This window comes from Carassius carassius, chromosome 9, assembly GCF_963082965.1.
Source record: "Carassius carassius chromosome 9, fCarCar2.1, whole genome shotgun sequence".
NCBI lineage: Eukaryota > Metazoa > Chordata > Actinopteri > Cypriniformes > Cyprinidae > Carassius > Carassius carassius.
In genome coordinates, this window is record NC_081763.1 from 18,061,590 (window position 1) to 18,088,206 (window position 26,617).

The window sequence follows — 26,617 nt, forward strand, 5'->3', positions numbered from 1 at the left end:
CACCACAAGCATTTGTTGATGGTAGTTCTGGTGTAGGTGTTAGTAGGTTAGTGGTAGTATCCAGTTCACGGCAGGTAGACCAGAACGTGACTGTGCTGCTCTGCAGGTTCAGGCTCATGCACAAAAGTGTCAGGGTTTTGCACTATCACTCTTTGTTTGTGTTTTGTTTCTTGTGTCTATGTCTTGTGTCAGCACATGGCCTTGTTAATTGTTTTCTCGGCCATGTGCTCCTTTAGCCCCTCCTCCTTGTTTCCTTTCTACCACAGCCTCTTGTTAGCCTTGTTAGTCTAATTGTGCTCACCTGTTCCTCTGGTGTTTTCCTCCCTATTTATAGTGCCCCTTACACTTTTGTGTTTGCTGGTTCGTGGTCAGTCTCACCCCTTCTGTCACAGTCTTTGTTTCTGTCTGTGTCTCCCTGCCTGGTTGGTCTTGTGCCCTTGTTTTGTCTAGTCCTGTGTAGTTCCCTGTTTTTGTCTAGCTCCTTGTCTCCACAATCTGTTTGTTCTTTTTTGCTTTCAGTATTCATTTTGTTCCATCCTGATCTTTTGGTTTTTGTTTTTTGTTTGATATTCTTTAAGTTAGTGTGTTGGTTAAGTTGGTAATTTCTTTCTTATTGTTACTTTTACTCTTTATCAGTTCTTTTTTATGTATCCCCTTACTGTTGGGTAATTATGTTCCTGTGGAGCTTTGTCCTGTCTTGTCTCTTTGTGTTAGAGTTCATGTGAGTTCTGCCACTGGTTCTACCTGCCTGGCAATTGGTCTGCTTCAAGAGTCAGCAGTCAACAAGTATCTGAGCTCTGATCTGTTTCCTTGTTTGGTTTTCTCCATCCACCTGGTCTTGCCGCCCCCTCTGCTTCTATAGAACTCTGCCAGTTGATATCTGAAGCTGTTCCAGTGGCCTTCTCTAACTTTCTCTGTGTTCCTGTTGTAGTATCATTTGTGCACCTCACAACCCTCTTGTATCAGTCTGTTCTGTCAATAAATCCTTGTTAATCACTCTGCAATTAGGTCCTCCTCCTAGACCCTTGACACAAAAGACTGACGCCACGAGACTGGTGTGATACGTAACACCCCTGAGCGAAAACATCCAAGATAATCAATTGGTGAGTATAGAGGAATCTACTATTATTATTATTGTACCCCATCAGAAGACACTGCGATCTGGAAAGAACATTTTGTTCAAGCATGGGATGACTGCAATATGAACAGCACGTCTAATGCGGATCAAGAGAAGGATTTAAAACAAGTCCTAGACACCATTAGAAAACATTGCAGATTCAGATGGTGATGCAGACACACTCCGTTCAAGCCAAGAGGAACCCAAGAACCAACAGCGGAACGATGCAAACAAGGACATTTTTTTTACTTTCTGAACACCGTTGTCAAGAACCAAAACAGAACTATAAAGGACCATCAGAGGGCCCGGGAGGAGCAAGCACATTTTAATCAGACTGTGACAACACTACAGAAACAAGAGATCATCCTTAAATACTTGTATTGCAAAAACATCATGATGGCAGACATGATCAGACAGCCCGTGATCAGGAAATGACTGAAACTGTGTTAAATTAACTGCTGGATTTAAATGGCTATACTGGTGAATCCTATTTTCTTTACGCTGTTTTTTTTCCTAAGTGTGTATTGTTTTAGTCACAAGTGTGCGTAGGTGTGGTTTTATGATTAGATTTTTTTTTTCTTTTCTACCTTTTGCTTGTTTGGTTGTATGCTGTGAATATTTTTAAATTAAGGTTAGAAATGGCTGCACAACATTGTCGGGAGTCATGTGATTGGTGAACAAGATCTGCCGTTAAGATGTAGTAGGGATAATCATAACCGTTTCCAACCTCAAAACGCTACAGAAAAGTTTCTCCGGCTTATACAGACTGTTGAAGAGATGAAAAAACACAAGTCCACTAAATTGTTAAAATTAGTAAATGAAGTGCAATCAAGGGCAGAACCTCCTCCAGAACCAGCTTTTGATTTTGAACAATTTGTATATTCACAACAGTTAGGAGAGGTGTCAGAACCACGTCTATACCCAATTTTTGATTTTGAAGCACTTGTAAATTCTCAACAGACAGGTGAGGGAGTAGGTACCTGGTCACATCACACGCTCGCCCCTACTGACCCATGCATGGGTCTCACACATAGTGAAATAGTAACACTTTTAAGAGAGGGTGGTAATGTGGTACTACTGTGTATCCAGCCACAAGCACGATTCAGTGGCTTGGAAATCAACAGGATTATACATCTTAGGAAAATATCTTCTACAGATCTAGCAGACTACACAGTGTCTTTACATGACACATTTTCTGAAATAGTAGCGGTTTCCAGATTATTAGGTGGAGATGATAGTTTAATTAACATCACTTTGAAGGGTCCTAGTCTCACATTAGATGTAAATACACTCTTGTCAGCTAGCAACAATTACAGTGTCGATCTCTTTATCAGTGAGCTTGAAAAAATATTGCAGAGCAACTCTGATGTGCAGTTTGATGAGTGTTTAAATTTAATAGTGTCTATAGCAAGAAGTATATAGTTGTGTCCACTGTGGTGAGAGTTTGGTTACCGCTGGCATGCATTAATGTTTCATTCAGCTGGTTAAGATGGAGAAACGTGCGGTTACATTTACAAAATTTGCAACATGCTCATTTTCATAATGAGTTACAAAATATATATATATATTTTTTTGGGTTTCTCTATCTTAACCGGCTGAATAAAGATGTGTTTTAAGGTGTGGTAAATCTGTGTTTCTATATTTCTACTAGAAAGACTGAGGAGATAAATTACGATCAATATATATATATATATATATATATATATATATATATATATATATATATATATATATATATATAAAAATTGTGTGTGTGTATATATATGTATAAATATATATATATATATATATACGTATGTATATAAAAACAGTATATTTTTGGTGTAGGTCGAGTACGTGGTTTGAATCTGTAGTTGTAGATTCCAGCAAGGCCAAAAAATATATCTAATCATAAAACCACACCTACGCACACTTGTGACTAAAGGAAAAACAGTGTAAAGAAAATGGGACTCACCAATACCGCTATTTAAAAAGTTCCTGCAGTTAATTTAACAGAGTTACAGTCATTTTCTGATCACGGGCTGTCTGATCATGTCCGCCATCATGATGTTTTTGCAATGCAAGTATTTGTTTAAGGATGATCCCATGTTTCGGTAGTGTTGTTGTCACAGTCTGATTAAAATGTGCTTGCTCCTCCCGGGCCCTCTGATGGTCCTCTATAATTCTTTTTTGGTTCTTGACAACTGTGTTCAGAAAGTTCAAAATGTCCTTGTTTGCATCGTTCTGCTGTCGGTTCTTATGTTCCTCTTGGTTTGAAGGGAGTGTGTCTGCATAGAGAAAGGCATGTGTCCAGACAACCTCCTTATTCAGAGATGGATATAGATGGGCCAGTAGCCACACTGTTGTTGTCTAGGTATTAACATATACCATATAGATCAAACAAACATTGATCCTGTCGAGGTGACAATACACACCCTTTGTTCAGCCATTTTTATTTATTTATTTATTTTTTCTTCCAGGAAGAACCCAATCACCTCCTGACTGGAAGTGAGCAACCGGTCAAGAAGGAACTCCATAAAACTGCCCACCATGATGCAGGTAAGAGCTAAAACCATTATAAAGTCATAAATACATCAAAAGTCAAATCTAACGTCTTTGATCTTTTGATTTACACACACCACATTCATGTCAGTCACAGTGTCAGATGTGTCATATAGCCATAAATCAACTCATAAATCTGACCAGGTACACATTTGACATATGACAAACTGTCAATCATCGCTGACAGAGGTCTATAATTCGGAACGTTTTTTTTTAAGTGCATGGTCTATAGAGACGTGTTGTAGAAGCAGCATTTCTTTTAACTTGAGCGCTATGTTTTGGAATGATGTACAACTAGGCTATATTATGCGCAAGAAGCTGCTAAAGACCTGAGACGAGAGCACAGCTTTTAAGATGTCGGGTAACGCGTTTACATTGAAATACAATGGAAAAGTACAGCAGTGGAATGAAAAATGCGTTCTGAGTGAATTAACCTATTAAAAGCTACTTAGCAAATACAGATGGCAGAGTATTGAATCAAACAAAATCGTATAGCCACCAAATTAAAAAATCTGACACACATAGATAAGTGATACCACCACAACCACCAGAAATACTTAATTGTGTCTGCTTTACAATGAAACACAAGCTCATTGCGACCGATTCTCTGACATAATACATTCATTGCGACCCATTTAACAGATACATAATTTTAAGCTAGAACAACTTGAACAGCAACAAACAATAACAATACAGCAAAATAATAAACAAACTACATTTATCTAGCCCTCTATTAAACATGAAAAAACAATTCTTACACAGTAAAACCCCCCTGTGTTAAATTAACACTCCCAGTGTTTATATAATCCACACTCAGTTTTACAGTAACACTGAAGCAGTGTCAAAGTTAATGAGATAATTAATTTAGTAACTGAGTGATGATTGAGTATTATTGCATTAACAAACTGAATCACTGAAAGAAAGAGAAACAACAACAGAAAAAAAATGTTATGCTGATGAAATCATCAAATGATAAAAGAAGACATTCAATCTTTTAAGATCTCACTAGAGGATAAGTAAACAACTCCACAAACAGCATCACCAGCCTTACACATTACTAACAGGATTGACTTTAGATGTTGATGTTTTATCAATTCAGTTACCATTATCAAGATCAGTGTTTGCTTAAGTTGGGCTCTTGACCCTTGACTTTAAAACACTACAATTTATTTGGTTGCAGTAACTATGTGTTTGTTTGCATATGATTGTTATGACACAAAAAAAACTAACCAAAAAAAATACAAGAGAAAATCATGAGTTGTTTATGTTTCAATAAATGAACAACGTCTTGTGGTGCCATCCCAAAAAAGTTCAAAATCACTCTCACTGACCTTTTCCTGGACTGTGCCCAGCTGGTTGAATGACCTCCCAATCTCAATTCGAACAGTTGAGTCTTTACTCATTTTGAAAAAACCTCTGAAGACTCATCTTTTTCGCCAGCACTTAGCCAACTAATACTAGCACTTTTCTTTCTTTTCTTGTCTTTCATATAAAATAAAAAAACCCTGGCTATGCGTTCTGATCTAGACTAACTGAAAGTTGTCATGGCACTTGTATACTGTTATTGTTCTCATTTGTAAGTCACTTTGGATAAAAGCGCCTGCTAAATGATTATATGTAAATGTAAATGTTCAATAAAGATGTTTTCAGCATTAAATGGCTTGTTTAACTGTTAGTTTTAATAAGTAAATTTTGTTACTGATCTTATGCTATATATAAGGCTTAAGATCTGACAGTTTTAAGATTAATCTGAACAAAGTTTTAAACTTTTCTTTATCGAACAGACTTCTAGAATAAGCATATGAATCTCAACAATGGTGACAATCAACATAAAGCTCCATGTTGAAGTGCATTCTGGGAGCACCAATCAAAACTCATCCATGGCTCCCAGCATGCAGTGTTGCATGAATAATTTACACACCCGAACTGTCTTGGTATTTTATTCTTACTATTTGCTTTTGTTTTGCTAATTTTTGTAGTGACTTTTAGTAGTGTTTTTTTCTGATGTTCACAGATGATCTGTTTATCTGAATATGTTGATTGTCACCATTGTTGAGATTCATACACTGATTATTGAAGTGTGTATTATAATTAATCTTAAAATGTCTGGGGCCGATTTACTTATAAAAGACTTTCAGATTAATCATAAAACTGTTGGATCAAGCTTCCTATTTCATGTGGCCACTAATAATATTAAGCTTACCAGTGATAATGCTCTGAATGAAGTTAGTCACAAAAGCTACTAAATGCTGATGATATTTTTTATTGGAACATCATTAGTATACTAGTATAATCCTCAATACTAGACTGCCATAACAAACATGTATAAACAAGCAAACAGTTATGGTAAGCCAAACAATTCTAATGTTTCAAAGTCAAGGGTCAAGAGCCCAACTAAAGCAAACACTGACCTCAGTAATGGTAACTTCAAACAAAACTAAAACATCAACATCTACCTTGTTAGTAATGCGTGAGGCTGGTGATGCTGTTTCTGGAGTTGTTTAATCATCCTCTGCTGAGATCTAGAGAGATTTAATGTCGTCTTTTATCATGTGTTGATTTCATATATGGCTGTGGCTGAAGTCAGTTGCAGTTCCTTTGTTTCTGCTCGTCTTTTTTTCTGTTGTTGTTTTCTCTTTCTTTCAGTGATTCAGTTTGTTAACAGCAGATGTTCTTTAATAATGCTCAATCATCACTCAGTTACTAAATTAATTATCTCATTAACTTTGACACTGCTTCAGTGTTACTTTTTTAACACTTTGAGTGTGGATTATATAAACACTGGGAGTTTTAACACTAGGGGTTTTAGTAGTTGCACCGCTTGCGTGGGAATTTGTGTCATCAACAATTAAAATGCGACTTCGTGAAACGGACTGTCCTAAAATGTTGCTATAGAAGCATCATATTAATGCATTTGCCAACTATATTTTTTAAATAAACCATTATATTCCACAATTAAAATCTCTTTTTACACTCATCTTGGGTGAAGGGGTGGGACAGTTCAAGTGAGGGTGCGACAGTATGCCTTAAGTTTTAGTAACCATACATTTTCAGCAGATTTTGTTTAAATTCTTATTGTAAACCTGTTCGGTTCCTTACTTTTACATTGTTAATTTTTTAGAGGATTTTAGCATGATTAGTGTTTGACTGTCCGAGATCCCGTCTGGTCGGTTATTGTCAAGTTTAATGCGTTCTCACTTAATGTGTTCTCTTACTCTAAAGTAAATATATTATTTCATGATTATGAATGTATTCTTAGGGGTCTGTTCTTTTACATTATCAATATTTTAGGCAGGTTTAACCCAAATAAAGTGCCCAAATGGCTGTGATCCCAACTGGCGGCCGATTTTCACTTCCACTGGCCTCTCAGTCAAGACAGCCACGAGTAGATAATGTAGATAACCATTCTGTTCTCAGAAAGACAGCGTCCAAAGGTTGAGAAGCGTCAATAAGCAACCAGCCGTGATCACGTTCATTTGACTGGTTTAATTGTGAAAAAAAAAAAAAATTAAAACGTCAACCCCCCCCCAAAAAAACAGTCATAAAAACAATTACAATAAAATAGTGTATTTCCTTGCAGCAAGAGTGACAGGATAGGCGTTATAATCACAGATCTACAGCAGCTGCCTGAAACTGCCACCAGCCATTGGCAGGTCACATCCTGCCAGCCAGTTGATGATTGAACCCACACTCTCCTTGCTGATGACATCAGCAGTATCATCTGGTTTGCTGGTCTTAGGTTTTTCCCTGCTGGTTTAAGTCAGATTTTATATTTACCAATATTTTTAGATTTTATTTTATTTTTTTCAGCAGGGACTAAGCTGCACAAAAATGAGAACTTTAGATTTTATCAATCAATACATTGCCAGGCGTAACTAAAACTCTGTCATTAAGTTTGCTAATAATTTTTTTTTTTCAGTCAAGCAATATTCATCACTTATTTTTATTTTTATTTTGTTCTTTGGTCAGATACAGCAAAAGACGATATTGTATTTTTGTTTGTTTTCACAAAAAGAAGCAATGATGAAATAAAATAAATAACCAGACAACTGAAATTAATGTCTCTTGGATTTTTCTTTAGTATATTATTCTTTTCCAGCATCCAGGGCTGGGCTGGGGTAAAAAACTGGTCTTGAACAAATTCAGCCCACCTGGCCCATGAGTTCCCCCATGAATGATTTGCTGGGATATATATAGGGCCTTAAATAATAAAACAGGTCAGGAACAAATAATGATAGATATTACTGAATTAAAATGCTACAAATGTATTTTTGTCAAACAGAAATGCATTTGAAAGTAAAGCACTGACTTTGAGCTAGAATGCAGAAAATATAAAATTCTGTCATCATTTCCTCACTCTTGTAACTTATTTTCTTCTTTGGAACACAAAAGAAGATATTTTGTAGAATGTTACCAAATCATTTTGGTTACGCTTGATTATATCGACAAAAAAATAAAAAATAAAAATAAATACTGAATTTCTCAAAATATCTTCTCATGTTCCACAGAAGAAAGAAATTCATACAGGTTTGGAATGACACGATGGTGGTGAGTAAATGATTTTCATTTTGGGGTGAACTATCCATTTAAGAACTTAAACGTTTGTAAATAGTTAACACCTAATTTATATAAGACACTGATATTTATCTTTTAATTAGGCTCTTATTGAATTAACATTTTACTTTGATTAAAATTCATTAGAACTAAACATTTACATAGAAAGAAGCTATTAAATCTATTCTGTTAAGTTATCCTATGCCCTAATGTAATTTACTATAGTTCTTACATTAGAATGCAGAGTTTAACTGGCTAGTGTTTGAAAGATGGAGGTCACAACAAGTAGAACCATGGTCCACGTTACCATGGTTATATGTTGTTGTTGTTTTAAATAAATAATACATATAAAAAGCTACGGAATTAGTCATTAAAAATAAAAATAAACCTGCGGAAAACATGTTCTATAAAAGTAAAATATTCCCCAAGTAATAAACTTAACATTTATAATAAAAACATTCATGCCAAAATACCATATTACACCTAATATTTGTTTTATATATAATTATTAATAAGAATTGAATGATTTCTGTATGATAGTCTTTAAGATATTTCAAGTGTACCTGAAGTATATTTGCAATAGTTCCACTTTAGCACAACCAGAGGTTTTGCAATATAAATCCCACCCACTCTAACTTTTGATAGTATCTATTCGTCATGTATGGTTTCAACTGTTATTGGGCAGAGATTATGAGGAAAGCATATGAGGTTGTTTTTGAGATGTCATAATGATAACGACAGAGGTTTGAGAGACTTGTATGATTCACATTATCTTGATTTCGACTTCCAAGAACGGATGTTTCCATTTAGTAATGCAACGGTTGTGTGATCTGTGTAATAATAATATCAGTGTACATATATGAATACCATTCATTTTGAACAAATCAAAAAGATAAATAAATAAATTCAGAACTAGTTTATCACTTAAGTTAATTATTTATAAAAACCTTTGTTTTGGTTTTTTTGTTAACGAAGGAAAAATAACAAAGACAGACCCTCTCCGTAAACACTGTGAGAATGAAATAGAAAGAGGTAATAAAAGCAGGAGGGAGAAAAAGAACAAGTCCAGTCTGGCCTTTTCCACTTTACTAACCCGCCTCTGTCGTTTCGACCCCACCCAGTACATTCCTCTACAAAAGCATCCTTGTATCACACCATCTTCATAAGAGGGGACCGTTTGGTAAGGTGGAAGACTAACTTAAAGAAGAAGAGAAAAGACTACGACCAGAAACAAGAGCAAACTACAATAAAAGGTAAAGATTTTCTCTTTGCAAAAGATTGCGGATTAGAAGAAACAGCGGGGTTACATTAAAAAAAAGTTTGTTAAATGTTAAATGATTTGTTTTTAAAAAATCATATAAATCAAATTAAAAATATATTTCATGTGAAATAAAAAAGTAAATAAAGCCATAAATCTTTAATTAATCAATAATAAATCAAAATAAATTACAGATGTTCACAGAGCTTATTACTTGAGCTTACAGGACGGCGCCTTTTTGTTTTGGGATGTCTAATAAGTATTTAGAGGAAGACCTAGCCGATATCCATGACTATATGGATGATAACCTTATTATTTGTTAGGTGTATTATATTGTTAATATTTATAATGTTATCTTTTTATGTAACATAACATATAAATTATTACATATTACAAAAAAAGTGTTGGGTTTCACTATGGACTTCTATCTTTTTGTTAATATTGTTTAACCTGGATTCTGTACATCATAGCACATATACAGGCATAAGAAGCAAAATTCCTGACTCATTCATGGTTTTATCTCCGTTAAGAGCAGAATTATCATTGCGTAGATGGAGTCGGACAGCATGTTAATCGAGCTGCTGAATGATTCACCGTCAACTAAAAACAGCTACAATTACCGTTATTTATTTTGCTGGTGCCCACGCACCACCTGGTCACCTTCTCTAGCTCTCACCAATCATTGCGCTTTATTAGTGCTGTGTAGGAAGACAATTCAGTGAACGGGGACTTCAGTGCAGTCCATATATTATAACAGTAGTTTTATGAATCAGCCAAGAGCAAACCCTGAGGATATATAAGAGAAGTTCAGTGAGCTCGACATGAATAAAAAGCCTGACATTTGGAGGCCAGTGTGTATATTTATATAAAAATAATATATATATATAAAAAGGCTGTTCACTGAAACGGTGTTCAGTGTTTTTTCCTACATCTGAAATTAAATAATAGTTTGTTTATTTCTTAACACCGATCCAGCATCTATGGCTATATTCATGGCGAGAACCAGTTAATCCGTACACAAATCTTGTCTTTACACACAATCCGGGGACAATTTTGAGTGTTCCATGAACCTAATCCGCAGTGTGAGGAAACCAGAGCAGTCCACGTAAGCCCACGCAGACACAGGGAGAACATGCAAACTCTACACAGAAGTGTGTCCTTGCTGGGGCTCGAACTGGGCACCTTCTTGCTGTGAGACAACAGTGCTAACCACTGTGCCATCATGAAATGAAAGAATAAAAGTAGAATAGATTTAATAGAATAGAATAAGCAATAGAATAACAAGCAGTACCTGAGACCCCTCTCAGGGTGTGGCAGTTATGTAACAAATGTAGCAAAAGCAGATTTTAGGACCTGTTGAGACTTGAGGCTTGCTTTATGATATGGGTTATCTTAGAGATGTTGCTGTTTTTTTTTCCTGCTAGCTCTGAAATCCAAATTCCTGCATGGGCCTGTCTAAAGGGAGGAGCAACTGAGTTTATGTGGAAACGCATAAGCACTAGACTAGAACATGTTTTACAAAATATACCACTTTTATGACTCAGACAGGAAGGATGATAAACCACTTCACTGCTTTTGCCATTTTTGTTTGTTTTTCTTTTAGTTTTAACCTCATTTCCAAACTGAGAGCAGAGCATCAACATTTTTTTCATGCAAATAATGTATATTATTAGGCTATTATTATTTAATCTCCCTTATTCCTCTTTCAGAATGGGTTCGTCTGGTGTGCAGATCGTGTGTATGGCACTGGGAATTTTCGGTCTCATTGCAGCAATTGTGACCATTACTGTTCCAAAATGGAAGGTTTCTGCTTTCATTGGTGATAACATTATCACTGCACAGGTAAACAATTGCTAGGCCTATTACTTTGCATTTACTGCTTAACATTTACATAAGTGTTTTTATTGTTAATTGTTAAAAATTGTTTTCAATGAATGAAATAAAGCTGAAATGTAAATATTAGATGAAAAACTTTAACTTTAAAAACTTTGCCTTGGCATCCAATTTAAATCAAAATAAGTTAATGCTAATATATATATATATATATATATATATATATATATATATATATAGCCTATTTAAACCTATAAACTTTTAAAAACAACTATAGGCCTAAAAAAAAAACACCGAAATTACTAAAACAAATTAAAAGTATAATGAGAACTCAAAATATTAAAAAGAAAAAGCTGTTTAGACAGACAGACAGATAGATAGATAGATAGATAGGTGTTTTTATATCTATAGCCATCGAGATGTGTAGGCTAGCCTATTTAATCATTCGAATGTTCGATTACGTAATGAGTCAGGCATAGTCTACTTTACAGAAAGATGGAGACTGTAACACGATGACAACATTTTGCTATGGGCTAAATAAATCATTTTATTTTTTAAGGATAATGATTTAATTATATGGTCGGGAAGGTACATCTGGTATTTTTCCTTTGCCACACAGGTTCAAGAAGAGGGCTTGTGGATGCAATGTGTGGAGCAGAGTACCGGACAGCAGCAGTGTAAATCCTACGACTCACTGCTCATCCTGAGCTCTGACATTCAGGCGTCCCGTGCCATGACTATCATCAGCTGTATGCTCACTGTCCTGTCCGTGCTCGTTCTGTGCGCCGGCGCCGACTTCACCACCTGCATCGAAAACGAAGAAGTCAAACCCAAAGTGACTCTGGTGTCCGCTATTGGGATGATCCTCGCCGGCTTGTTGCTGATCATCCCCGTCAGTTGGGCTGCTAATAATGTCGTGCGCGATTTCAACAATCCACTGGTGCCGCAGTCTAGTAAGAGAGAGCTGGGTGCCTGTATCTTTGTGGGCTGGGCAGGAGGAGTCCTGCTCCTGCTGGCCGGGGGCTTGCTGTGCTGCTTCAGCAGACCCCGCTCCGGAGGAGCCGGGGGAACCGCCAAATACTACAGCAACAGCGCCTCTGCACCAAGCAAGAATTACGTGTAGATAAAATGGCTTAAACTAAGGAGTAGTCGCAGAAATTGAAGCGGTAGTATGTTAATATATCATGTCTATGTTAGCAAGTAGTCTTTATAGTCGGTATGTCTTTAAGCTTTTTATTAGTTTTACATAGTTAAAGGTGTACTGCTGCAATTTCTTAATTAAAGCAGCTAATAAACAATGCACTTGTTTATTCAAATTCAGGGATGGGCTTAACTTGTGTCCAAAATACTTTCAGTTCATTTGTATTTTTTCAAGAACTTTTTAGGATACAGGAATCTACACTAATCTGTAAAATTGTGATATGGTATTTGTGTGTGTATTAGGTCATAATCATTTCAATTGCCTTTTATTTTCAATAAAACTGACTGATTTAAGATGTGTGTGTGTGTGTGTGGAATGAACAATGAGTTTTTGACACATAAATAAATCTTTGTTAAAATAACACTGCCATTTATTTCAAATCCTATAAAACATATATTAAAATGGGGTTTAAAATAAATCTGGTCACATTAAAAATTCTTTTTAAGAAAGTGAAATCCCTGAAGATCAAAATTTGGTCTGAAATGGACTGCAGAATGGTATCCAATGAAAACTTTTCACATAATTCTACAAAATGTTCTTTCCGATATGCACCTTCTTCGATTTCATTATTTGCATATCTTCTACATGTCCATTTGTATTTTTCTTTTAAACCTGCTCTCGTTCTACTGGGGTCTTGCTTCAGCTACTTGCTCTCCAGTTCGCTCACTCGCTTGGTCAGCTGCTCAACCATCTCTCTCAGCTCCTTCACCTCATTCTGCAAGGCCTGCACGTCCTGTATATGAAACAGAATGAACAATTACACACTTAAAATAAAAGGCATTAAAGGCAGAGGATTCCCTTTGTTCTCTTACCCCAGTGTCAGACTGTCGGTTGCTCGAGGAAGATGCTGTGGTGGACATCAAGCTCTTGATGACTTTGAACTCTTTATTTTTGGTGGTAGCCACAAAACCATCTTTCAAGGAGATCAGGATGGGTTCCCCATCTTTACCAGCAAACCAATCATCTGCCTCTACCGACGGCTCTGGACCAATTGTATCGGGGTAAAGGTCTTCTTGAAACAAGTCAGACTAAAGCAAAGAAAAAATAATGCCACATTAAGACAGTGGAACAAATAAGCAGTTAGATCTCTATTATCATAACAGTCGGAGTAATTCTCATTCCTGAACAGTAAAATTTGAAGTGTCCGCTTTGTGAACATATGTTGATTATGTATCTAGTAGAAAAAAAAAAAGAGCAGCAATCTTTTAATTTTGGGTATGTCATTTGTGTCTCCATGCTGAAAATGGGTTGTGACCGATAAGGGGTTAATCAACCCTTTGGCATTAATAAACTACAATTAATAAATCTGGGATCAGTACAGTTTTTTATATTTTTGAAAGAAGTCTAATATACTGACCAATGTTACATTATTTGAATAAAAAAAGAGAGAGTAAAACAGTAATAATGTTGAATATTATTAAAATCTAAAAGCACTCTTTTCTATTTTGAATGTATTTAAAATGTAATTTATTCCTGTGATTGTAAAGCTGAAATTTCAGCATCATTACTCCAAGTCTTCAGTGTCACATGATCCTTCAGAAGTCATTCTAATATAACGATTTGCTGCTCAAAAAACATTTCTTAGTATTATCAATCTTGAAAACAGTTTTGCAGCTTAACATGTTTGTGGAAAATGTGATACTTGACGAATAGAAGTTGAAGCTAACAGTATTTATTTGAAATAGAAATCTGTTAGTTTGTTTCTTACGGACCTAAAATCTTTGACAAAAATTAAGCTGATTTTGACTTGGACAAACTTACCTTACGAGGCACAGTCATTACAATAGGTTCACACTTTCTCTCGTGGAGTTTATAGAACCTAAAATAAATATGCAATAATCCATAATTTAAAATGCTGACCTTTTGTATGTTTGTGAGAGAAAGCAAGTACACTATAAGCCTGGATGAAAGGCTGGATGTGTTTACCTTGCAATCTCACACTTGTTGACTTCCAGGCCTCTCTTAGGCATGTAGCCCATGCCCTTCTGACTCTCTTTACTGCTGTACATGGAGAGATAGTGAACGTATGGGGCCTCGTCCGTCACCTCAAAGTATCTGATGCTGCTGTCACCCTGTCAAACCATATACACTGGTTAAAAGATCCAACTTCACGAATAAACAGCTCTTCATGGTCATACAATCTGAACTTGGTTTAAAACTTGAATGCCTTTCTTATGTTCTTACCTTGCCACAAAGGTAGACCACACCAGTGTCAGGGTCAAAAAAAGGTAACAGCACCCCACTGCTGGTGTCCAGCTCCTGCAGGTTCAAGGGCTCACTGAAGTTGTTCTGCAACCACAAACACACTTTTTTATGAGTCACTTGTTTGTAAAACTAAAAAAAAAGAGAGCCTCGAAGCACACAATGTACTCACAGGATCCCACAGCGCCACCTGACGCTCACTCATGCGGCTGAAACCGGTGGTCAGGATCTTCCCATCAGACACAAACACAGCTCTGACTGGCCTGGAGCCCTCATGAGGCTTGTCCTTCTCCTGAACACACATATATACAGAAAGAGGTCACATGAGCAATGACAAATCACGTGACAGTAAATGAGCTGGCAGAAAGGAACATACAAGAAAGAGGAAAGAATACTATAAAAATGTTCACAACTTCAAATAAATGTTTTCACTGAACTTAAAATGTACAACTGAAGAAAAAAAAAGTGGTAACATTTACTGTTTTTAGTGAATTTTTCACCAGCAAAATTCAGCCGTTTAAAAAGGAATCGGCATATTTGGGAATTTTGCTCAGATCTTTTAAGTACAGCAACAAGTGCATCCTGACACTGCAAGACAAGAACTTTCTGGATGGGACAACAAAATCAATGTGGTGAACAGTAAACAATGCTGCCATGTTAATTATTTATGCTACATGCATTCGTTTTTTCAGCATTATTCACATTATTTTATAATTTTATTACAGTGAATTCTTGCACGCACACAGATGACGGTGCCCTTGCGGGGGTCTATCACTCGTAATTTCTTGTCCTTGCAGGAAGTGAGGATCTGAGAGCCATTTCTGTTCCAGCAGGCACTGTAGATCAGATCGGTGTGCATTGAGTCAATGCGCACCACTGCCTCTCCATGAACTACGTTCCACAATATGACCACGTTATCACAGCCTGCATAAAGAAAACGAGAAACAGAGAGAGGGACAACAAGGTAAATGAAAGCCATAGGGAGACAGAGTGGTTGCAAATGTATGTGTGTATATGTGTATAAAGAAGTGTGTGTGAAAAATCAGCAGAGGGTGCCATCATTACATTTCAACTTCCTCTATTTTTTTGAATGAATGGATGCACTTATAGGTGTTGGCTATTGAGTGGGTGGCTGATGCTGGTTTACCTGCACTCATTAGCACATTGTGGGCAGTGGGGTGCCAGCTGAGGATGCCCACACGTTTAGAGTGACCTTCCAGCTTCACAACTGGGTCCTTCAGTGGTGATATGAGACCCCCATCTGGAATCTCCCAGATCTATTACATAACAACATTGACCTTATGTTACAGTAGTATGAGCTAAACTTGCCATAGTATTATATTTTTCACACCAGTACGGTCACTGTGTTCAAATGGTAATATTCCGATATTAATGATGGCTGGGTCATACACAGCAAAAATGACCCCTTAGCACCACCTGCCATACAACACTAGGTGGTGCTAAGGGGTAATTTTTGCAGTGCAATTGGGGTTCTCAAGGGATTCAGAGGGGTTCCCAAACTTCTTTGTCAGCTTAACACCTTAGGAGTAAAATATTCACTTAAAGTACCCCCTGAGAAATTAAGTTAATATTTCAATAAATTAAAAACACATTTGCATGCTCACGGTTATCTGATGTCGGTTAATGTTCACATGGCAAGCAAGTAAACATAAAACATTAATCTATTTTTGAGTGTTTTATTGCCGATGTTTTCATTTTAAAACTCTTTATATCGAGAGCTGCATGACTTACAACTAAAAATTATATAACAAATGTTTTACATTAGATTTATTAGTTTTTGTTCAATATATATTGTTATATATATATATAAAATAAAAATAAAGGAATAAATTAAAATAAAGGAAGTTAAATTATTCATGTCTCTAATGTATGAAAAGTACCCGGTACATATGAGAGTATACACAGAGCGTTATGTAAGGCTATTCTATTTGTTATAGGAACTATTTTAGATAAGTACATTTCATTAACAATTTTCCCCCTTTAAACTGGCAAACAAATTCATACCAGCATCATACTAGCAAACCTAGTATGATCTGTTTTGTACACAATTTTGTAATTAAAGTAATTAATTTATTATAGATTAACACTCACCATGACACTACAGTCTTCAGAGCCACTGGCAATGATGTTGTCATTATGTGGGCAAAATTCAATGTCCAATACAGGCCCAGTGTGACCACAGACAGTTGGCATGGACATATCAATGCGACCCGTCTAAAACACAAATCAAAGGGAAGATTGGGTCATTAAGGAAAACTGAAAGGGTGGAAAACACAAACATACCCAAATAAACCAATTCACAACACATTCAAATGACTAAGCATAGAATGTCAACTCTAAATCTCTGAGAGACAGAGAGCAGAAAGAGCAGGAGAGATCTCAGGCAGATAAGGGGGGTCTGTGTCAGCTAAACTCAGTTTTACAGCTATGCCTTCAATTATGCCTAATAAAAACTAACCCATTTAGAGAGGACTGCACTGTGCAGGAGTTCCCATAATGCACACAGAGAGCACATTCACTCTGCCGAAATCGCATTGTGTGCATGCACAGAATTCTTCTATAAATTGTTATTATTATTATTACTATTACTATAAATTTAAGGGCAGCGATAAGTTAAGAAATATTACAGTGATTTATGACTTGACTAAAGCATTGTTGTTGTTCACTAAAACCACTGTTAATGTAAAATAAAGCTTAATATGAAAAAACTCAAATTAGAAATGTGGCCTTGGTAACTAACTGAAAGAAAATAAGTTGAAGTACTGAAATTACTAAAAGTGAAATAGTTATTTTTTTTTTAGATACATTTTAAATCAAATTAACTCATAAATTAAAACTAATTATAATAATAAAACCTAATAGAAATAAAAAACCAAGTGATTAAAACTTGAATACAATTTTAATTATAAAGAATTAAAATATAAATTCAAAATATGAATAAATACTATTAATGTATATACTTAATATTAAAATAATATTAGTCTAAAGATAATTTAACCATTGTAAGATCAAGTGACTGGTGGCTTAAGTTCTTAAATAGTTCAAATAGAGATTTAAATCTAAATTTTTATCAAATTCATCTTTTCCAAAAGAGTCTTCCTTCTTTTACAAAGGGGTCCAAATGTCTGAGACCACTAGTTTAATATTAATATCTAATTTAATACAAAAAATACAAATGACAAATTATATTATCAGCATGTCAACTTGAGTTAAAATTTTACTTGAAAAAATGAATGTCAGTATTTCTATCATGTTGTGCACCCTCTTAATGTCATGCGTGAACTCCACAAGTTTGTGCAAAACCAGATGATCATATTATCAGTCTCAAAACTGAGCTTTCACAACCTCCTCAAGCCACCTGAACAAAATAAAAGTCCTTGACTCGAATTCTCCTGTTCATTGGGAAACAATGGCTGGCATTGAGCAAAGCACAGAGTGTAAGATGCACAGCAGATTGAAAATGACAGAACTCCCATTCATCCTCTAGTATAAGGAGTGCAGAGAGAGCAACTTATAGAAACAGAGGACCAGAGATGATAGACAGAGAAGATGAAAAACAACAAAAACAAATGAAATTGCATATTGAATAAACTACACAACCCAGAAAAAAAAAGAGGAAGAGAAAGAAGAATATGTTTCCACCATCTTTCTGTTAAGAGATGCAAACAGCCTCTGCTAATTTTCAAAGGGCATTTTGAAAACATAGCACTTTTCAGCCATAAAGCTTTATGGAGTAAAAAGTACATATTCAAATTTTAAACCAAGCCCAGGAAGCACATGAAGAAAACAGGCACACCAAGTCTAAGTGGCAGCTGTCCTTTTCTCATAGTTTTTGTCACTCACTCAATCTGCAAGCTGTCACCACATCCTGTGCAGAGTTGACAGCAGCGCACTCCAAATATGGCAAAAACAAGATGCAAGAGAGCATAAAGAGAAGGGATGCTAGGTCTGGTGACACATACATACGAAACCCAACCTTGAACTTCCTTATTTAGACAAACACAGCATGACATGTCTACAGTTCAAAATTCAAAGGCCTCAGAAGATCATTTGAAGCAGGTAACAAGTTACAGTTGGACCTAAAACTATCAGTCTGGACTAAATCAGTCCAACTATACATACAATACATCACTTGTTTTAGGCTTGTTTTATAAAGACTTTATTTGAATTCATTAAAGAATTCATTTGGGCTTAATGAGTCTGAAATGCTATCTGGATGCACCTTGTTCAGGGGCAGGACAATGAAAGCTCCTCCACCGCTGGCATCCACAATCATGGCCACAAACTTAGGGTTGACCGAGCAGAAGTTGCTGTCCCAGGTCATCTGGGAGATCCTGATGTCATCATAGCACTGGTCAGCCTTCACCGCCTGGCCAAAGACGTGGCGGAACTTACTTGCCCTGACCACCTTCCTAGACATGATGACCTGAGGAATGACAGAGAAGGAGGAGACACAGGCATGGAGAGAGAAAAGCATGCACATGAGATCGACTGGAAAAATCATTACGTTTCATCACTAAGTTTTGTGTATCTTAAAGTCTATGCATCTTCATATAAGCTACATGATTACATATTGATTGAATTTAAGCTTCCTTACAAATAGTTACAGATAAGAAACCAAAAGAGTGAAAACTAAAGAGAATGCATCTGTTCAACGTTTTTTTTATTTTTAACTTTCTATGTTTAAAACTGCATTTAGGCAATAAGCTTTAAGAAAGAGGAAGGAAAAAGGAAACTAGCATGAAGTGACAGAAAAGAAAAAGCTTGGGCTACTTCTTCAAAAGTCTGATGCCACTTTGCATGCAGGTTTTAGTAATAAAGCATTTTGCTTTATGCCCCCTTCTCATCTATTTCGCACTCTGTTGCCCAGTTTTTTCCGTTCTCATTGCCATATCAAATGCAGTCTTGTGAATATGCTTAATTAGTTGACTAACAATCATCACTCTCATTTGCAGTGCATCACTGATGCCCTGTATGCTCACAGCACTCAGTAAAATAAACTGAAAAATGAAAGGTGCATTAGAGCATTAAATAGACACAGAGAGTATGAACACCACAGCAACTGCTGCAGCCCAGGAGATTTGCAGAACTGCAGTTACACCACATCCTTCCACACAAACACGGTTATTTCTACCTGCTTCGAAGATACTGCTAAATGTTTTCCTCATGATAAAAAAAAAAAAAAAAAAAGAAAACATTTGTTTAAATCCTGTTAATGTATTACAAAGTGGATGGTAAAGGCGTTATTAACTGCAGGTTGCATTTGTGTTGTTCTAAACCTGTGACTTTTTTTCTACTTTGAAACAAAAATGGAGATGTTGAAAAGATTGTGAGCAACTGAACTTCAGTCAGTCACCATTCGTTTTCATTCATGTATTTTTTCATCCAGTGAAAGTGAATGTGAGAGATTCATTCAGCCTAACATCTTTTGTGTTCACCGGAAGAAAGTCAGTCATGCAGGTTTGGATTGACATGAAAGCGAGTAATTATGTGACAGAATTCTACGTTTAATTATTATTAGCCTACTACTATTATAGTGGCTTGAAATACTTGTTTACAGTTCTTTATCATTTCTTCTAAGCTTAAGATATGAGAGCAAACTCTTATATAGGCTGCACTATTTTAATGCAATACAATGCAGGACTCATCTTTATCAAGGAAATACAGTTTAGTTCTCTTACTAAACTTCCTCAAATATTTAACGTGCCTTGGCACAGTTCTGAAAGGCAGCTCGACAAATTTAACAATGACAAAATAATAATATAGAAAACAGTAGTAAACGGAGTAAAAACTTAATTTATTATGAACGAGCGGAAGTTTAGGGCTGTTTCAGAACCTGTTGATCTGAACAGTATTTACGGCAGTGTGGAAGCGTTCGTTGAGGCGCGCCCAGTTTGCAGTCTAGTTAGTCAGCTTACTAGGTCTTGAGACGCAGATAAAAATGCTAAATTATTGACGTTTCCAATAACACCGAACAGGAGCACAACACACAATATGATGGGACGGGGGACTGTACCTGAGAACTGTGGCTTGGGAGGGACTCTGGCTTCTGAGGCGAGAGGATGAGACGCTGGACGATGACAGATGGAGAGAAGTGTCTGAACGCCAGGCAGCTGCGGCCAGAGCTCACTCTAAATCAAGGAGGAAGTGAGAGTTTGAGATGGAGATGAGAAAGGGAGGTGTCCTTGCTTTATGTTTCCTTTTAAAGTGATTTACGTGGCATGAAGCTGCACATCGCTTTCTCTCACACTTCATCGTGGTCATAGCAACACAAAACGTGACGTGCGCTAGCATAAAGTTTGCGGTATGGCCGACGTGTTTATCTCTCTATTGAACTTCTCTGTGTTTTCACTCAAACTTCATACGCTGTCTTTTGGTACAATAGTCGTCACTAAAACAGTGGAATACAGTATTAAAGTAAATGCCTTTTACTTAAAAAAAATTGCAATGACAACCATATTTTCCGCCAAAATGTCGTAAATAATGCAAATATTGTTGCAGTTTGGTAATGATATTAGCCAGCATTTTTGTCATCTCAAATATATATTGCTACTTATACTGTTTGAAAGGTTAATTTATTATGTTTTGTCATATTTTTACAATATGTAGTTTGGTGGTAACTATTTTACCGATATTTGGGTTTGATGATTTTATTTATTAGGCCTAAATAAGTCATAAAATAAACTATTATATATTCTTCTTTTTTCCCTCACTTTTACTTTCAGTTGAACTCCGATCATATAAATTAATTTTTATATTTATATCTATTAACTCTATAGTTATAAGGGTTAGGGTCAATTTCTCAAAAGTGACAGATTTAATAAGCAGATCGTGATATATATATACATACAGTGGGTACCAGGGTACGGAAAGTATTCAGACCCCCTTAAAATTTTCACTCTTTGTTATATTGCAGCCATTTGCTAAAATCATTTAAGTTTCATTTTTTTTTCCTCATTAAATGTACACACAGCACCCCATATTGACAGAACAAAACAATTATTGACATTTTTGCACATTTATTAAAAAAGAAAAACTGAAAAATCACATGGTCCTAAGTATTCAGACCCTTTGATCAGTATTGAGTAGAAGCACCCTTTTGATCTAATACAGCCATGAGTCTTTTTGGGAAAGATGCAACAAGTTTTTCACACCTGGATTTGGGGATCCTCTGCCATTCCTCCTTGCAGATCCTCTACAGTTCTGTCAGGTTGGATGGTAAACGTTGGTGGACAGCCATTTTCAGGTGTCCAGAGATGCTCTCCAGAGATGCTCAATTGGGTTTAAGTCAGGGCTCTGGCTGGGCCATTCAAGAACAGTCACGGAGTTGTTGTGAAGCCACTCCTTCGTTATTTTAGCTGTGTGCTTAGGGTCATTGTATTGTTGGAAGGTGAACCTTCGGCCCAGTCTGAGGTCCTGAGCACTCTGGAGAAGGTTTTCGTCCAGGATATCCCTGTACTTGGCCGCATTCATCTTTCCCTCGATTGAAACCAGTCGTCCTGTCCCTGCAGCTGAAAAACACCCCCACAGCATGATGCTGCCACCACCATGCTTCACTGTTGGGACTGTATTGGACAGGTGATGAGCAGTGCCTGGTTTTCTCCACACATACCGCTTAGAATTAAGACCAGAGAATCCTTCAGGTGTGTTTTAGCAAACTCCATGGGGGCTTTCATGTGTCTTGCACTGAGGACAGGCTCCCGTCGGGCCTCTCTGCCATAAAGCCCCGACTGGTGGAAGGCTGCAGTGATGGTTGACTTTCTACAACTTTCTTCCATCTCCCAACTGCATCTCTGGAGCTCGGCCACAGTGATCTTTGGGTTCTTCTTTATCTCTCTCACCAAGGCTCTTCTCCCCCGATAGCTCAGTTTGGCCGGACGGCCAGCTCTAGGAAGGGTTCTGAGAATCATGAGGTCAAAGGAACTGGCTGAAGAGCTCAGAGAAAGAATTGTGGGAAGGCACATATTTGGCTCAGTTTACAAAATTATTTTTGGGAAATTGGATTATGGAGGCCACTGTGCTCTTAAGAACCTTAAGTGCAGCAGAAATTTGTTTGTAACCTTGGCCAAATATGTGCCTTCCCACAATTCTGTCTCTGAGCTCTTCGGGCAGTTCCTGAAGAGCTCCTCTGTCAATATAGGGTGCTGTGTGTACATTAATGAGGGAAAAAAATGAACTTAAATGATTTTAGCAAATGGCTGCAATATAACAAAGAGTTAAAAATTTGAGGGGGTCTGAATACTTTCCGTACCCACTGTATATATATATATATATATTTAAACTTGACACCCACAGTCACACAAGTCACACCATACCTGTAAGAATAATTAGGCAAACATGAGTTACCTAAAGCGAAGGTCAAAATATAAAAGCATATTTCAAATCATTTAGAAAATAAAGAAAGGCAAAAGAGACAATTTAAAAATATAAACCTCAATTTATTGCACAATCGCTGCAGGAGACCATGGGGTTTGGAAGATCTGTATTGTGTGAACAAATATAACTGTGGACACACAAATAGACTGAGAGAGAAATATAGGCCCTTAAAACAAACCAACAGAGACACACGCTTGTAGATAAAACCATTTACAACAAGAAATGTTTATGTAAAATTAAATTTATAGTAAATTTTGCAATAAATTAGTTTAGGACACATAATAAAACAACAACAACAAAAAAAAGAAAAATATACATTGCCAATAAGGCTCAGTTCGTGACCTGTGAATAGCTTCATCCAGAAGGTCAACATGGTTTAACTGAACATCATTTATGTTATCAACTTGTAAGTGTCTATAGAGCGCTGTGGCCACCAGATGATGCCAAACAACCAAATTCAACAAAGACACAAGCAGTGGAAACAAACCCCCCCCCCCCCCCCCCCCCAACAGATCTTTCAGAGACTTCCTGTCTTCCTATGTGCATTAGTATTCTCAGCCTTTGTACTTAAATTAAGACTATCATTGATAGTGGTTACCCATCTCAGAATAATAGTAATAATAACAATATATCCATTATCATAATAATGCAAAATGTAACTAATGATGAGTTTTTAAATGATCATTAGCAGGCTATCCAGCACCTGCATACTAAGAAAACAAAGTTATTATATTTTCATACATCATGTCATAATATTTATACCACAGAACATTAGAATATACAGACAGGAGAACATCATCCATGAGAATATCATTCTTGTTCCTCCTCTAAAACATGGGTTATGATGCAATCCATTTCCTTGAGGGCTCACTGTAACATGCTCTTCACATTCTCACATCACCTAACTAACTACATGAATAAACACATTCTTGATCAGCATTTTTGGACACATTCGGCCCCATAAAGGCAATATGCATCTTGAAGGATGCACGGTCCAAATGCCTGATGACTGACAAGCCATCGCGACCTTTGCCCTTAAAAACATACAACTTGTCAGTCAGTCCTCGATTTTAACCAGGACAAGCAAAGAAGACTTAACAGGATTAAAAGAAAACTGGCCCAAAATCAGTTGTTGAGGTCACTCAGTACAAGTGAGCACTGACAGGGCACCCTGAGAAGAGGAAACCCCAGGATAGCATGGTCTGAGCAAAACACGTTGGTGTGAACACACAGATCTGTTTCTTTTCAGGACTGGTAAAACATCTTGTTTTTGAAATTGACATGTACAAACGTGTTTGTGTATATATTTATGTACATATTTCGATTATGCATAGTTATCCAGTGGGTTTCAGAGGTAATAACATATCAGGACCCCAAACCAAAACATCTCTGTACTTTTCTGAATGTAAAAAAGAGATTTCGCAAGCAACTTCTAAACAGTTTAAAAACCAACGACCATGTTAAAGACATTATGACATCATAGTAGTACAGACGTATTATTATGGCGTTAACCCTACTAAATAATCTAATAGCATTGTTAACTCTCCTGCCAGGTCTGTCATTGTGATGTCGCAAGTTTAGCTTTTTACAGTTACAGAATGATCAAATCTTTAATGCCTTTGAGATTAAATCGGACAATCCTTATTGAGTGTCACTCTCTGAGACGAAATATATTAACATTCAATATATTTTCCTATAACATTGTTTCACTATATATTAATATGAATATATAAAAATGTCAGTATGTATGCCACTTGCATTTTATCCATATACAGTCCATACAGGTATTTACGTTACCTATGTGGACTTTTAAGTTCTTAACTGGTTTTCACTTTGATCCAAAGCCCTTTTGGTAAAAAATAAACAGTGCAGTTAATTACTCGATATGTCTGTATTGCCTCTGGGCAGCTCATTTGATTTCATTCCATTTCTAAAGACAAATATATATTTGATGCATTAGCTCTGTTACTGCACATTAAGCACATGTCAGGAGTTGCATGGCACAAGCATTAGAAATTGCATGTTGTGTTTTAAGGGGATTGGTTTACTAGTATTTAAATTAAATGTGATTAAATGAATTTAGCAGACGCTTTTATCCAAAGCGACTTACAGTGCATTCAGGCTATCAATTTTTACCTATCATGTGTTCCCGGGGAAACGAACCCCCAACCTTGCACTTGATAACGCAATGCTCTACCAGTTGAGCTACAGCAACACTATACAGGAACACATTTACATGCACCACTTGATTTCAGAGTCAAATGTTTGTCATTTAATAGCATTAAAGGGGTTGGGGTAAACCTTCCCTGTTCTAAGGGACTTGTGGTGTGGTTTGTTTTTAAAACCACCCTGGTCTTCTAAGATCAGGGCTCGACACCTGAGGCCATCAAACATTTAATTTGGCATTGAGTATGTGTATGAGTTTGTCAGATACATCTGAGCAACATTCGACCTAACATGCACTGATTCTATACTAATAGGTCTGATTTCTGCTAGAAAATAATTAGAGTACTCTGGTTGTGTAAAGATGCGTGATCCCTAGCTGGTTAAAATAATATATATATATAAAAAATAACAATAATAAAAATTAAAACAGTAGTAGTAGTATTAAAATAAATAATCTTCAAACATTGCCAAATGTTAAAGCATCCTCTTAAATATAATAAATATAATGGCAATGACACAGAGTGAAGGTAATTGAAATGAACGACAGGCCTCACTGATGTTTATTCTAAAAGCTACATTGCGATAGTGTCAGTGAATCTATCACATCATGATGTTTGTTTGTCAGTTCTTTAAGACTAGTGAGGTTGGAAGAAGAGTCATCCTTGGTTTGTTCCGCTTAGTAGTGCATAAGTGTGCTAAGGTAACAAATCCAAATGTGCAAAACTGCATAATACAGCCCATTTGGAACAATGTGACCATCTCCATAGTGCAATCTGCATTAAGAACTGGTTTAGTTTACATGAATCACAATCTAAAGTAGATATAAAGGTGATTGACTGTTCAGCTTTAGCAACTATAAACAGCTCTGTTAAACCTAAAGTCTTTTGGTAACTTCTCTTAAAAATCAAAGGGGTCATTATGAATTATATTCAGTCAAGTTCATACTATTCCATATATATATCATTAATTTGGTCTAATATTCATCTGCCACATCTGAGGAGCGGGAACATCAGGTGCGCAGTGGGTAAGGATGGCCAGCAGAGAATTAAAGCCTTTGTCCAAACAGCACGCCATTAAGAAAATAGTTTGCCTCGTCTTGAATCCAAGGTTACATAAATAATTGAGGTTAAAGGTCAGAAAGTAATTAAATCTAATTTAGAGCGGTACAAAATCTTTCAAACTACAGATTAGGATATTAAAACCTTAAGTGTACAAGGATGAATTGACTTTTCGGCAGCACAGAAGAGAAAAGATCTTCTGCAGGTAGGGTAAAATGTTGCCCAGGTATTATTAAAGTCACAGGTATTGAATATATAACAAACATGATCAAAGTCACAAAGGGCACTAA

At 36.4% G+C, this 26,617-nt stretch overlaps 3 protein-coding genes across 3 annotated transcripts in view; 1 reads left to right on the plus strand and 2 right to left on the minus strand.

The window, feature by feature from the left end:
- Positions 1–9,313: 9,313 nt before the first annotated feature.
- LOC132149154 (claudin-4-like) lies at positions 9,314–12,797 on the plus strand. Its single transcript, XM_059558136.1, has 3 exons — positions 9,314–9,465; positions 11,180–11,312; positions 11,923–12,797. Exons 2-3 carry the CDS (start codon positions 11,181–11,183, stop codon positions 12,424–12,426), a joined length of 636 nt encoding a protein of 211 aa, XP_059414119.1. The 5' UTR covers positions 9,314–9,465; position 11,180; the 3' UTR covers positions 12,427–12,797.
- Positions 12,798–12,846: 49 nt separating this feature from the next.
- On the minus strand, positions 12,847–20,903 carry LOC132149151 (coronin-1A-like). The gene is made up of 11 exons (XM_059558128.1): positions 20,744–20,903; positions 18,950–19,153; positions 16,819–16,941; positions 15,854–15,983; positions 15,449–15,630; positions 14,879–14,998; positions 14,689–14,793; positions 14,431–14,576; positions 14,266–14,323; positions 13,317–13,532; positions 12,847–13,237 (listed from the first exon to the last, which is right to left on the minus strand). Exons 2-11 carry the CDS (start codon positions 19,145–19,147, stop codon positions 13,148–13,150), a joined length of 1,368 nt encoding a protein of 455 aa, XP_059414111.1. The 5' UTR covers positions 19,148–19,153; positions 20,744–20,903; the 3' UTR covers positions 12,847–13,147.
- A 4,436-nt stretch (positions 20,904–25,339) lies between these two features.
- Positions 25,340–26,617, minus strand: part of LOC132149136 (progestin and adipoQ receptor family member 4-like) — an 18,523-nt gene continuing 17,245 nt past the window's right edge. The window contains exon 3 of the mRNA XM_059558105.1: positions 25,340–26,617. This exon is cut by the window's right edge and continues 1,387 nt beyond it. The gene's annotated coding sequence lies outside the window, so the exon portion shown is untranslated.

Coding starts and splice junctions, on each gene's coding strand:
- LOC132149154 (XM_059558136.1), top strand. CDS start 11,181: ATGGGTTCGTCTGGTGTGCAGATCGTGTGTATGGCACTGGGAATTTTC. Junction 11,313..11,922: donor ATAACATTATCACTGCACAG/GTAAACAATTGC, acceptor TTTGCCACACAG/GTTCAAGAAGAGGGCTTGTG.
- LOC132149151 (XM_059558128.1), bottom strand. CDS start 19,147: ATGTCTAGGAAGGTGGTCAGGGCAAGTAAGTTCCGCCACGTCTTTGGC. Junction 14,577..14,688: donor TGGTCTACCTTTGTGGCAAG/GTAAGAACATAA, acceptor ATGGTTTGACAG/GGTGACAGCAGCATCAGATA. Junction 13,533..14,265: donor TAATGACTGTGCCTCGTAAG/GTAAGTTTGTCC, acceptor TCTTTGCTTTAG/TCTGACTTGTTTCAAGAAGA.